Source organism: Salvelinus namaycush, chromosome 27 (genome assembly GCF_016432855.1).
Source record: "Salvelinus namaycush isolate Seneca chromosome 27, SaNama_1.0, whole genome shotgun sequence".
Classification (NCBI taxonomy): Eukaryota; Metazoa; Chordata; class Actinopteri; order Salmoniformes; family Salmonidae; genus Salvelinus; species Salvelinus namaycush.
In genome coordinates, this window is record NC_052333.1 from 38,567,780 (window position 1) to 38,581,804 (window position 14,025).

Genomic DNA, 14,025 nt, shown 5'->3' on the forward strand with positions numbered 1-14,025 from the left:
TCCAGGATTAGGCATAATTTCTGTCTGGGAAACTGGCCTTTAATTATTTGATATCTACTAAAAACAATGGCCAACCATCCCTACCTCTCTCTTTGAATGTCAGCCTGGTATGCTCTGAGCCAAGAGTGGTACAGCTCTCTGCAAGATTTGGTGCAAGGGACACTCTTCCTTCTGACTATGCTGTGCCTCCAGACTACAACTACGCTCTTCCGTTGAGCCCCCATGCACTTTTTCGTGCGTATTTTGTTGTCTGGTTTTGTCCCTGACACAATTGCTGAACTGCTTGATGGGATCACCCAGGGACTTAAAATCCATCTCTAGTGTGTCTGCGCTGCTTTGAGCGCTGCAGTAGAGTTTCAGTATCTCTCACTCTGAGCTGGAGGAACTCAGTATTTCTCACTCTGAGCTGGAGGAACTCAACTCATGGCCTGTTTTTTCAAACCTGTCAACGGCAAAGATAAAATGATTAGGTTGGGAAGACGTTTTCTGCACAAGGCTAGTACAAAGGAGGGAAACTACACAACTTAATACATGCACTGTCTCTGATTGCAAGTTGATATGAACAGTCTTAGAAAAGTGTCATTATCATGACAGAATGTAAACTACATTATTTACAATACAGCCAACCATACTGATAATAAAGACATAACAAAAATCAATGCAAGGCTATTTCAAGTGTGACCCGCATTATAATTTTTTGGCACATACATGTAAATAGTCTATTTGCTGTAACCAAAGAAGGCAGGTAATCCACATTCCTCAGTGGCAAAACAGTATTGCTTTGAGGTACTCCGGTTGATGGACTTCTGCGCATTTGTCCGGGTAAAGTGCCTTGTCTCCTCTTATTGGGATTTCACAGACAACCCTCCCTGCTTCTCAGGCAAATTAGCTGAAGACATAAGCACTAATCTCATTAGAACCTACAGGGACGCAAACAAACCAGTGTAGGAAAGAAACAAGCGTCATGTCATGTAGTTTTCAATCTTTGAATTTGGTTAGTTTGTAATGAACTGTCAGTGTAGGTATAGTTATAGGCCTGTGTTGCCAGGTGATATTTCTGTTAGTTCTGACCATAAGTAAAGAGTGAGGGGGCAGACATGAAGACCGCATTGAGGCATGAATCACGGTTGTTTTCAATGTCAGCAAGGGGATATCCGCTTTTCTTTAGAATAGATGCCATTTGAAGTTGACAGTGACTCATTGACGCAGCCTTGAGCCATCAGCCGTCCACTACTTTGTACCCAAATAGCACAAAAGTCACTCAATCCCCACCACCCTTGATCATGTCTATACATTTTGACTGATGGAAATAAACTGTACAAAATCCAATGAAACGTATTTTCTGGGTTATTTTCTGTTTCTATAGCTAGACGTTTATTAAAGGTTAATTGTTCAGTTCACCCAGTGAACTTAACCTTAGTTTACTGGCACACATCTACAGATTCTGTATAGGCTTTGCTCTAGTTTTCATGGTAACAGATGGGGAAAAGAGAGGGAAAGCAGGCAGGGAGGCAAACAGACAAAGGTAGTGGCAAGATGAGTTACTGAAAGATGGATGAGGACCCATGACAGTAGGTACACCTGCATGGCTGCCAGAGCTGATCCTCCTGTCCTTGGCCCCTTCCCGTGGGTGACACGGCAGACTTTACAGAGAAGTGGCCATGGGTGAATCTCAATTCATATTTTCTTGGAAACCCTTTTCTACTCCTCTTCAAAACACATCGGAGGGGAACATCCGAGGGGAGGGACCATGGTCCTTCTCCTCTAAATAGGGTTGAGAAGGTAATTTGAGAGAGCCCATGTCCTAACACTACTCATCTACAGACTATTTAGGTAGCAGCAGAGTTGATGGTACAACACTACTAAATAGAGCAATAGGCCAGGGTCAGTCAAGGGTTTCCTGACATCCTTCTATATCGTTGGCCACGAACACACTACAGTCATTAAATAAATCAGGGTTCAAAGACACAGTCGAGTACTTAAGACAAAAACGCCTCCCCATAACTCAACCAACGGCGCTACAAGCCTTGGCAAAGGAGGACTTAACTTTAATTTGACAGAATCATACATCGTTTTATACATTTAAATCTTATACAAAAAAAAAAATGAATGTACAGGGAGGAGATAATAATAATAAATACTGTAAACCGGGTGCTGCTGTGTGCCTGTGGCATCGGGATGCCATACGTTACTATTATGACCCTGTGTGTGCTTCATCTCAGACCACAGGCCTGATACTATCACATATGTAAAAAGGCAGTCTGCAGATTGTGTTGTATGGGGGTCTGATTGTTGTGAGTGTCTGTCATTTCCCCAGACTAGATGAAGAACAGCGGAGAAAACATGTCCAGTTGTGAGTACTATTATTACATTAATATGGCATCAATCCCTCTCCTCAAAAGCATTGCATACGTAACAGAGATACAGTAGATATATTATATCAATAGGAGAGGCTATATAAGCAATACATGTGGAGTGGCAATCACTCATTGACGAAACGTGCCATTCGATTGGCTAACATTAGCCAAGATCGATAGCTGTGGCATGGACAAGAGTTTCCAAATAAATACAAGACAGTGCCCCTCTTCTCCAAGCATTTCACCTCAAATGAAGCGGTCACGATATTGGCTTTCAGAGCAAGGCTTCTCTTGCTCTCACTAGTGTTCCACTACACGAGGCCGGTCCTTTCCTTTACATGCGGAAGACTGGAGCTGGGTCTGGGTAATCTAAGGTTGGGCTAAAAACTCCTCTCTTGGTCATTTGCCTTCTGTCGGAGCAGAAGCCGAGAGGACTAAAAGGAAGGCTGTCTTTTTCTGAAGTCCTTCTGGTTTTCTAGCTGCCAGCATGAGCCTCTCTCCTAACTGTGGGGGCAGTACAGTAAGCAGGAGGAAACGGGTCCATGCTGTGATGAATGGCCAAAGGATTTCAGACAGACTGGTAAGGTCCATCGAATTTGGCCGTACCGCCTTAAGTGGTCGTATCGGTCTGCTCCACCTGAAAAAAATAAATCGCTCTATCGTTAAGAGTCTGTGGAGGTCCCGGGTCACCGGCTGATGTCGCGGTTGCCCTCCCAGGTCTTCCCCCCCACCGCATCGCCTGCTGTCCCCGATTCGAAGAAAGGGTGTCTGAGGGAGTCTGCCAGGGCCAGGCGTTTAGCGGGCTCGTATTCCAGCATGCTCTCAATCAGGTCAAACAACCGATGGTGCTCCTCGGCTTCCGACAACAGGTACCTCTGAGAACATACAGAGATGTGATCAACATAATGAAAATCAGGAAAATGTGAATACTATATTTGGGGTTAGGGTTCATTTCAATAATGTCTAAATAGAGGTTGATATCAGAAATCCCTAGTTAATCTGACATGAGGGGTTGAATGGGAAGGAAGATAAGTAGTGGGGTGCTACACAAGGAGGGAAAAGGAGCTGCTCTCTTACCCGTAAGGGTTTGCAGTTCTCCCTCACGTATCTCCCAGCTGACGAGCTCTCGTCCCAGTCCAGACGTCCACGGTAAAAATATTTCTGCTTCCTGAGTTAAAGGGGAGAGAGAAATTATTGCAAAGATTGAGGAAGAGCGGCATATATAGATAAAAACAGTGTGTGCGCAGGGGCAGCAGCATGGAAGAGTTGCCATAGGGTTCAATACCCACATACAAAGATCACCAACAGGCCCTTTGATGTGGCATAAACCCACAACTTCACTTTGATGCTCTGCGTCAACAACTAGACAAAGCAACACTATGGGTGTGTGTGATGGATGACTGTTTGACCTGCAACTACACAGATGCACCTGGTCGTGTGTGTATGTGTGAGCTCTGACCTCGTCTTGCGTATCATCCTGGAGGGCACCGGCCCCAGTATTCTCTCCATCATGGCCAGATGCTCCCTGTTATCATGAGTCTGAGGGAGGGATGAACAAACAAGACAGCAAAGGTAAATCGCTTTCAGTGTATAAAAATGGCTATACATGTAGATAGTGGATATCAGCAACAAGACCGATGCCAACACACACCATTATCAGGGGCCTCATCTATCGCAACAATTTGACTGATAGCACAGAGTAAAATGTGGCCATAAATGCTGAGAGCTTTGAATAGAATGAGCGGAATAGTATGAGAGTGCCATCACCTATGGTGTTAGCATAGCCAGGCAGAACTCTGAACACGGAGGACAACGTCAACCAAGGGTTGATCCCAATTGGATTAGCAGCTGTGCCTCTCTGCTGCGCTCTCTGGCACAGTGTGTGTGTGTGTGTTTGCTTATGTGTGCGCGAAAGCCATTCTGGGCTTCGTTCAGTCCTTCCTGTCAAACCTGAATCGACCAGACACGGAGAGTAATCTTGGAAGGCAGCTGTCGCCACAGACAGCATGGGATTGGGAAGGGAAGGGTTTTACCTGGAACAAGGTGAAGCCCAGGTAGTACTCGAACAGGATGCAACCGATGCTCCACACATCACACGGCTGGCTCCAGCCCAGCTCTACAGGACAAAACACCGAATGGGTGAATGTTTTTGGGGGTGGTTTCCCTGACACACATTAAGCCTAATACTGGACTAAAAGTATTGTCAATTGGGATTCTCCATCTGAATTGGTGCTGTGTAGGCTGGTGGAAACTAACAAAATGATGAAAAAGCTCAATGTAAGACCCTAGGCTCACACGCTTGCTCCAGTGCTTCGCCTTATCAAAAGCAACAACCAAAGTTTCGGCAGCAGCAGCTTTCTGCCTCCACATTGGTTGTGACTTCACAACTAGCATCATAGATCAAGAGGGTGAAGATTTAGTTTCTTTAAATAGAACAAGGACTCATACAGGCCACATAACAGACCATGGGGTAAGCTTACACATTGAGCTTTGAAAGTATGTGAAAAGACAATCAACTCAGCTCAACTCTGAGCAAGCACACTCGACTAATTGTCTCATGTACTGCAAAGTGAGCACAAAGCCAGTCAACTGTGCTAAGTGTCTGACTGTGGGTTGCTGTTCAGTGTCCACCTGACTGGAACCGAACTGGCAGATTATGGCAGTTCAAGGCCACTGCCAAGGAACACCCCCTCTGTTTTAGAATAGCCCAGACATAACCCAACCAGACAGACTATAGCAGTCAATTGTCAATGTAGTGGCTACACCACCCTTAGTTTTGATTAGTCCTCATCCAATTGTTCAGCTAACTGGCCTGAAGGAAGATAGGGCTAACTCTGGAACGTCACTCACCTAGTATGACTTCCGGGGAGCGGTAGTGTCGTGTGGAGACGATGGTGCTGTGGTGCTCGTGGTCAAATGTGGCGCTACCAAAGTCCACCACCCGTACGTCCGTGCTCTTCACTGTCCGCTCGTCGCGCTTCTGTAGGGAGGAAAGTGAAAAAGGACATGGCTTAGAACCTTATAGTTTTGTTAAAAATAAAAAAGGCAGAATGCTACTTTTTTCCCAAACCTCGTGAAACGTGTAAAGCAAAAACTTTTAGACGATTGGCCAGTGAATGACATCTTGATTAGTCCATTCCTGATATCTAGTAACATTGACATGATCTATTTTCATGCTTCTGACATTAAACCATACCTGTATCCAAACAAAATGATTCCCATTTGTTTTGGTACATTTAGGCCTAATCGTCATTTGCACTTCAGGCAATAGCTGACTGCATTTGCGATGACACTCAGCCTGTGTCCCAAATGGCACCCGTTTCCCTATATAGAGCACTACATTTGAACAGGCCCTGGATAAAAGTAGTGCACTATTAGGGAATATGGTACCATTTGGGATGTAGCCTCTGAAAGCAAAACAGGCTCTGCAGAACGCCTATTATCCCGAGGCCCGACTCCCCGTCTCACCTTCTCTACGTTATAGGTCATCGTGAAGTCGGAATTGACAAACAGGATGTTTTCTGGCTTCAGGTCTGTGTGCGTCAACTTGGTATCATGAAGAACTGTGAGGGGAAAATACCAGTTAAAATCCCAACAGCCATTCACATTCAATGGGGGTCAATGAAAAGAACACTCTTCTGATAGGTGTGTTTGAACCAACGATGCCCTCATGTGGCTAAAGGCTTCTTATTGCAAACAATGGTGGCCTTATATTCCAAAATCAACAAAAAGGAATGAATGAAGGATTGTGTCACGGTAGTGATAGGGGTCTATGTTGGGCATTGGTTGTTGGAGTGAGACTGTTCAAATTGTTAAAGAGAATGTGCTCTTGATAACTCATCTGGTTAAACAAAGGCAATAAATACAAGATAGTAGCATAATATCGGTGTGCACTTACACTTGACAGCCAGGCTGTGGAGTGACAATTATGACTAGTTGACTGCTAGTTTCTGCACTTATGTCGGGCCGTTATTGTGAAAGAAAATGTGTTCTCAATTACTTATCCGGTTAAATAAAAGGCAATATATTTTTTATATACAAGTAAATATATAAACTTACACTTGACGGACAGGCATAGCTGGTAGGCCATGTGTCGGACCTGGGCGATGGAATAGGGCAGGTAATTGTTCTCCTTGAGGAAGTCGAAGGTGCTGAGGGCCAGCAGCTCGAAGGAGATACACATGTGGCCGTGGTAGTCGAACCAGTCGTACATCTGCACACACAGGCTGGGAGGAAAGATGAGAGGGGTTACATAACTAACAAAGTAAACATAGGTCAATGAAAACAAAATGACACAGGGTCCTGTGTAATTTCTTCAGGATCAAAAAAGGGGGCTTAGGTGGTGGGTGTGGCAATGGGCGTGGTAAGCCAGGCTGAATTTCTGAGGCCACCCCATCTCAGTGATGTAGAGAAAGGTTTGCATTTATTAAGCCAACTTCATGCAAATCTACAGATTTCTCCATGGAGCCGAGAGATACTTTTGCAGTTTAAAAGCAAATTTCCTGCAATTCTACACAGTTGGCCATGGAGCTGAGAGAAAATGTGTGTAGTTTTAAAGCTCAACGTGTTAAACCTAATAAAATCAATACTGCTAAATTCATTGTTTTTGGAATTTTCAAGTCTCCTTGATTGTCTAGCTTTTATTTTGGTGATTGTTAGTTCTCAAAGTTTATATTATTTAAAAATATATAGGTCCATTATCTTTTCTACATACTTCATACCTGATTTTAGTCATTTAAGTTTACACTGAAAGTGTTTTTCCATTCCTGAAAATGAATGTAATTATACTGTTTGGAGAAAGTATTTCAATTGGAGAAAAATTGGAGAAAAATCCCTGGTAATGAACAATACACCGTAGTGGTCTGAGTCAGTAGTAGGCTACTCACTGTTTGTTTTCCGGATCTTTCTCATTGATTCTCTCCAGCACATTGATCTCCAGACGAGCTGCTTCCTTGTATTTCTCCACATTTTTTATGATCTTCAGAGCAACAGCGGCCCCTCCCCTGTAAGACACATACAGTATGAATGACAAAGACGTAACTAACCACACCACATGATGAATATAGACACAAAACACGAGGGAATACCTTGCGGTGCAAAGCTGTGATTCCCTAAATTAGGTCCATCTACATAACCCGAGTTAGTGCTGTTGCTTGGGAACCCGGTGTCACAGGTTTGGTAGCTAAAATAAGATGGATACCCTAAGGATAGCTTTTGAAAACAGATTTTTCAGTCTCTTTAACATGATACATTTGTCCAAATTTGTTGAGCCATGAAATTCCACCTTATTTCATACAAGCAAACTGTATTGTGATGAGTACATTCTATTCCCTTGTCCTTGCATGTTGATTATGCAACATGTTATGTTCCCAAAAAGAAGTTTGGCTTTATCGCGTTCAAGTTCAAACTTGTATTGTGCTTCAGGGGGCAGAGGCAGGGCATTAGCATGGAACAAATTTGCATGGGGTATCATTGCCCTGCCCGCTAAACTCAGAGCCCATAGAGAAGCACACAGACGTCTATAGTGAGCCTAAGTGCAGGCGCTAATACACCCATAGCAAACGGCCACGGCATGATGGAATAACAGGATCAGCCGAAGGAGGAGGGCTCTAACTCTAGAACTACTATTTGTAAATAGTAAACACCTAGTGCAGGTAGAGGGAACACTTTAAGAAAAAAAATAGGACTCCGGAGGCTTTATAAAAAGGGCCACCAGCTAACAGTCAGAGCAGTTGTTTTCATACGGATACATACCGACGATGGTCAATACATTGCATCACCCTCCCAAAGGTGCCTTCCCCCAGAGTGCTGACAATCTCATCTGGAAGACAGACAAAGAGATGGGGGAAAAGAGTGGGAAAGAAGGGAAGAGAAGAATTAGACATGTGCACCGGAGCAGGGACATCAAGGCAAAAAAAGTGACAGGCGTTTCAATACTAGCACCCATCCCCCTTTTCAGGTTGTGGACAAATGGGATGCCAAAAAGAATCTTTACTTTTACACGGTCCTAGATAACCTATGATAATTGGGGTCCACACACTACCAGAACAAATTATGGGACAATTTTTGAGTGCCCCCCAGCAGCCTATAGGAAGGAAAACCAAAAGTATATTCCTACAGATGTTGTGGTGGTGTGCCTATTTTAGAGCAAGGGCGTCGGGGGGAGGAATGTGTTGGGTTTTACTGGTTAACCTATGTAATTGAAAAACCCACTCAAGCAAAACTTCTGAAATAAGTGTAAATGTGCAGACTAAGCAAATGAATGTGGTTTCAAACTGGAAGAACATACAGGTCATGCCAGGGATACGAGCTGGAAATGGTAAAACTATATGTTAAGTGGGTGTTATGAGATCATGGATCATAATAACTGTGGTTTTTTTAAGCATACAAATCATGCTCTTAATTTACCACTACAAAGACTTCGATCAAGTGTAGCATTAAATAGATGCAACACTGTCAAAGGTCAAAAATGCAACACCGCAGACAACTTAAGGCCCTATGGATGTTTACTAGGTAGGCCTCATGTTAGTTTTGAAGGAAAGGGCTAGATATGAGGGGTTGCAAAACTATTCAAAACATAAACGTTCCTAATTGCTTTTCCCACTTAATGTATTACAAAAAAAATGATTTATTTTAGACCTGGACTTTAAACTAAAACGCAAGAGACAAATAAGAAGTTGAGGAAATGTTGTGTTAGGGGAAAACTCTAATATCTCTGATATAAAACCACAGCTAGATAGCCTCAACACAACGAGCAGTATTTATCTAAAAACCGATATCCTCAACATTTTTTGGTGTGCTATCCACCCTGCTTTTTGAGCTAGAGCGAACAGCATTCTACCATGGCATCATCATCAGGCACTCCCCTGTCAGTGAATGCTCTATGGTTTTAAATACTCATATGGAGAAGGGTTACGATAGAGTAGTGGCAGTGAGTACATCTCTCTTGCAGGACGTCCCCACTCCGACAGATCAGGTGCCCTTCCTCGTCGTCCCTCACACTCAGTGCCCGCGTCCGGCTGTCACTCCGCTGTTTGCAGCCCCCACAGCATTAGCAGGTCACGACACGACCGACAGGGGACAGGGGGTTTTCGGGGGCAGCCGTAGCCACGGCGATGGAAGGCGGCACAGGTAGAGGAGGGAGGAGGAGGGTGATGTTGTAGTTGACGTAGTGGTTGTAGGTGGGTGTGGTGGTCATAGGGCGATTCGTATGACACCACGTGAGGAAATATATAACGATAGGGATATAGTGCAAGGGAACAAGTCAAAGATCACATTTTGTCCTCTGCTTCTCTCCCCCTCTACCTTTTAACCCGTGCTATTACAAATAAGGAAGCAACCTGCATATCCATTCATGAACAAAAAGCCAATTCAGAAAATACCAAAAATATCTACATCAAACTATGATATTGCCCACTTAAAATGAAGCAGAGTACTTCCCAAGAAAACAAATAAAATGAGAGGATGATAAGGCAATCAAGCAAAAAATAGTTCAAGATTAAAATCATCAGTGATACATAGATACATGCCAGCCTATGGTCCTCTCTCTCATTTATGTCTACTTAACGCAGAAGGCGAGAATGTGGATGATGCTTTATCCACGTGGGTCCAAAAACAGTCAATGTCTCACTACACAACTCATTTTATGAGAAGACTGTAGAAGGTAAATCTGGATTTAAGACAACACAGCTACTCAAATCCTGCTGACAAAAACAAAACAAAAGATTGTACTACTTACCAAGTCCAGGAGCTGTGGACAAGAGAAGGTAATAGAGAAGTAGAGAGACAGAAAGACATGAGAAGAGAAAGATAGAAAGGAGCGGGAGGGTTAAAGGACAAGCTCGGGCCGGGCTGTACTCACCGAGGAGGATGGGCTATAGGACCTGGTTCTACGCCGCCTTCGTTTGTGCTTACGCCTGCTGCCCTTCCTTCGGTACGACTCCTCCCGTTCCCTCTCGCGCCCCCTCCGGTAGTCGCACATGCTCGGTGAGAAGTCACGTGCGTAGTAACCGCCGTCGGCTACTGCTGCTGGTGCACCTCCATGTTCCCTTTCCCGGTTTCCGCGGTCTCGTTCGCGGCTCTGGTCCAGGCGCCGGTAGCCCTCACAGTAGCGCCGGTCGTATGGCCTGCGGTCTGCCGAGCGATTATCGTAGCTGCAAAAGAGGCGCCCAACACAATGGGTTAGAGCAGTGGTGTCTCTGACCACCAACTCAGGTTACACGTTATTCAATGAATGCCATCAGAGCCCTTTGATACTGGTACATGAACCTATTGAGTTTAAAAAACATTTATACCAGAAACTATCATAAGGTATAAAAGCTTACATACCAATTATTTAGTTTGCAAGTACATAAATATAACACAGCCATACAAACAGACCTCCTGGAGCGAGCGTAGCTTCCCTCCTGTCGGTTTCCCCGTCCCCTTCTGTCCCGATCCCTCTCCCGGTCACTGCTAGAGGAAAAAGAGGGCGATCTGCGGTGCCTCTGCTTGCGTCCTCTGTCTCTGTCCCGGTCTTGATAGCTGCTCCGGCTGGCCCTTTCTGAGGACGGGTACCGTCTCGAGTGTGGCATCTGTGACAAGACATGTTACTTGGTATTTCATTGCCGTTGGTGAGGGGTTGGATTGCACTCAGTAAGGAAGGGATACAGAAAAGCTGCATGGTGGGGGGAAAGGAAGAAATCTAGTCAAAGAAAACCAGGTGAGGATCCATCCTCAGCTCTCCCATCAAGCCATTAAACTCTGGAACTGTTTTAAAGTCACCATTGGCCTCATGGGGAAATCACTGAGCGGTTTCTTTCCTCTCCAAAAACGGAGTTAGGAAGGACGCCTGTATCTTTGTAGTGACTGGGTGTATTGATACACCATCCAAAGTGTAATTAATAACTTCACCATGCTCAAAGGGATATTCAATGTCTGCTTTTTTTATTTTTACCCATCTACCAACAGGTGCCCTTCTTTGCGAAGCATTGGAAAATCTCCCTGGTCTTTGTGGTTGAATCGGTGTTTCATTTGCTTGACTGAGGGACCTTAAAGATCATTGTATGTGTGGGGTACAGAGATCAAATCAAATTTGATTGGTCACATACACATATTTAGCAGATGTAGCAAAATGCTTGTGTCCCTAGCTCCAACAGTGCAGTAGTATCTAACAATTCACAACAATACACAGAAATCTAAAAGTTAAATGGAATTAAGAAATATATAAATATTGGGACAAGCAATGTTGGAGTGGCATTGACTAAAATACAGTATAATCCATATATACATATGAATTGAGTAAAACAGTATGTAAACATTAAAGTGACTAGTGTTCCATTATTAAAGTGACCAGTGATTCCATGTCTATGTACACAGGGCAGCAGCCTCTAAGGTGCAGGGTTGAGTAACTGGGTGGTAGCCGGCTAGTGATGGCTATTTAACAGTCTGATGGCCTTGAGATAGAAGCTGTTTTTCAGTCTCTCGGTCCCAGCTTTGATGCACCTGTACTGACCTCACCTTCTGGATGATAGAGGGGTGAACAGGCCGTGGCTTGGGTGGTTGATGACCTTGATGATCTTTTTGGCCTTCCTGTGACATCGGGTGCTGTAGGTGTCCTGGAGGACAGGCAGTGTGCCCCCGGTGATGCATTGAGCAGACAGCACCACCCTCTGGAGAGCCCTGTGGTTGAAGGCATTTCAGTTGCTGTAGCAGGCAGTGATACAGCCTGATAGGATGCTATCAATTGTGCATCTGTAAAAGTTTGTGAGGGTCTTCGGTACCAAGCCGAATTTCTTCAGCCTCCTGAGGTTGAAGAGGCGCTGTTGTGCCTTCTTTACCACACTGTCTGTGTGGGTGCATTTCAGATTGTCAGTGACGTGTACGTTGAGGAACTTTAAGCTTTTCACCTTCTCCATTGCGGTCCTGTCGATGTGGATAGGGGCGTACTCCCTCTGCTGTCTCCTGAAGTCCACGATCAGCTTCGTTTTGTTGACAGAGAAGTTATTTTCCTGGCACCACTCTGCCAAGGCCTTCACCTCCTCCCTGTAGGCTGTCTTGTCATTGTTGGTAATCAGGTTCTACCACTGTTGTGTCGTCTGCAAACTTGATAACTGAGTTGGAGGTGTGCGTGGCCACGGAGTCATGGGTCAACAGGGAGCACATGAGGGTGCTGAGTACGCACCAAAATTAGGTACTCATTTAATCACGGTAAACACCAGTTGTGGAAAAAGTACAACAGCTTAGTAGAAAATTACTCAAGTAAAAGTGAGTCACCCAGTAAAATACTACATGAGTAAAAGTCTAAAACTATTTGGTTTTAAATGTACTTAAGTATCAAAAGTAAATGCAACTGCTAAAATATACTTAAGTATCAAAAGTAAAAGTATAAATCATTTAAAATTCCTTATATTAAGCAAACCAGACAGCACCATTTTCCTTTTTATGGATAACCAGGGGCACACTCCAACATCATTTACATACGAAGAGTGTGTTTAATGAGTCCGCCAGATCAGTGCAAGTAGGGATGTTCTTGATAAGTTGTGTGAATTGCACCATTTTCCTGTTCTACTAAGTATTCAAAATACTTTTGGTTGTGAGGGAAAAATGTATGGTGTAAGAAGTACATTATTTTCTTTAGGAATGTAGTAAGTGGTCAAAAATATAAAAGTACAGATAAAAGTACCTAAAAATATTTTTACACCACTAGTAAACACTTATTTCACAGAGTGAGGCCATGCAACTGATGTAACGTTAACTTGTTAAAACAAGACATTTAAGCTTTTCATTTTTAATTAATTAGTACAAATTTCAAAAAACATAATTCCACTGACATGATTGGGTAAAAATCTAAATTGAACTTTAAATTCAGGCTGTGTAACAACAAAATGTGGAAAAATTCAAGGGGTGTGAATAGTTGAAGGCACTGTTAAGTTGGGGATGGCCTTATAACTAACGTTACCTAGCAAGCCAACTAACGTACTGTACCTAGTTAGTTGATGTCGCCTGACTAAATGCAAACGTTAGCTAAGTAATGACGTGAGTTAATCACTGTGCCAGTTTAGCTAAGTGTGATAGCTAAAGACATGGGATTACCAAAAATGTGCAGTTCGACAACTAGTAAACTAAATATCTTGATAAATGGCAATTTGTTGACTCAGACTAGCTAGCACACTACTAGCTACGACATTCAGTCGAATTGGCTGGCAAACGTAAGGTGTTACTAGCTAGCCGACGCCATGATATTTCGCAGAAATGCAGGTACACGAATTGCTTTCGTGAAGAATTGCATAAATTGTAATTTTGTTCAAATAAATATGTTTGGTTAACTATTTCTGATATTTACCTAACGTTTGCTAATAGTTATTTAGATCAGCTGGCTAGCTAGCTCCCTAATGCTAGCATAACATTGGCTAGCTAGCTAATTTGACCGCCATTTTACCTAGCTACTCGCGTTCGTTAGCTTTGATGTTAGCTGACTATAATTGGACTCGCGTGGATCAACATATCATTGAAACCCGAATACAATGTAGTGCACACGTGTATTTCCATATTATTTTACCGTTATATCAGCCAGGCCTGTATGTTTATCCCACAGGAAATCCGTGTTTGCGCTTCAATTCCTAGTTTTCACTTCGCACTATTGGTTCAGCTAGCTAGCGCTCTAACCTCGTACAAACCATCCTGATAT

General features: G+C 43.6%; 1 protein-coding gene across 3 annotated transcripts; it reads right to left on the reverse strand.

Annotated features, from left to right (window-relative positions):
* Positions 1–703: 703 nt before the first annotated feature.
* LOC120021973 (dual specificity protein kinase CLK2-like) lies at positions 704–14,008 on the reverse strand. Of its 3 annotated transcripts, none has more exons than XM_038965775.1 (13): positions 13,897–14,008; positions 10,737–10,930; positions 10,219–10,510; positions 9,297–9,387; positions 8,112–8,178; positions 7,244–7,360; positions 6,417–6,583; positions 5,826–5,920; positions 5,208–5,337; positions 4,391–4,473; positions 3,817–3,896; positions 3,435–3,525; positions 704–3,232 (listed from the first exon to the last, which is right to left on the reverse strand). In XM_038965775.1, exons 2-13 carry the CDS (start codon positions 10,928–10,930, stop codon positions 3,044–3,046), a joined length of 1,596 nt encoding a protein of 531 aa, XP_038821703.1. In that variant the 5' UTR covers positions 13,897–14,008; the 3' UTR covers positions 704–3,043. The 3 variants fall into 3 exon arrangements, with proteins under 3 accessions (XP_038821703.1, XP_038821704.1, XP_038821705.1); XM_038965776.1 differs by lacking the exon at positions 13,897–14,008 and adding an exon at positions 11,856–11,901; XM_038965777.1 differs by lacking the exons at positions 9,297–9,387; positions 10,737–10,930; positions 13,897–14,008 and having other exon boundaries at positions 10,219–10,328.
* Between the last annotated feature and the right edge of the window lie 17 nt (positions 14,009–14,025).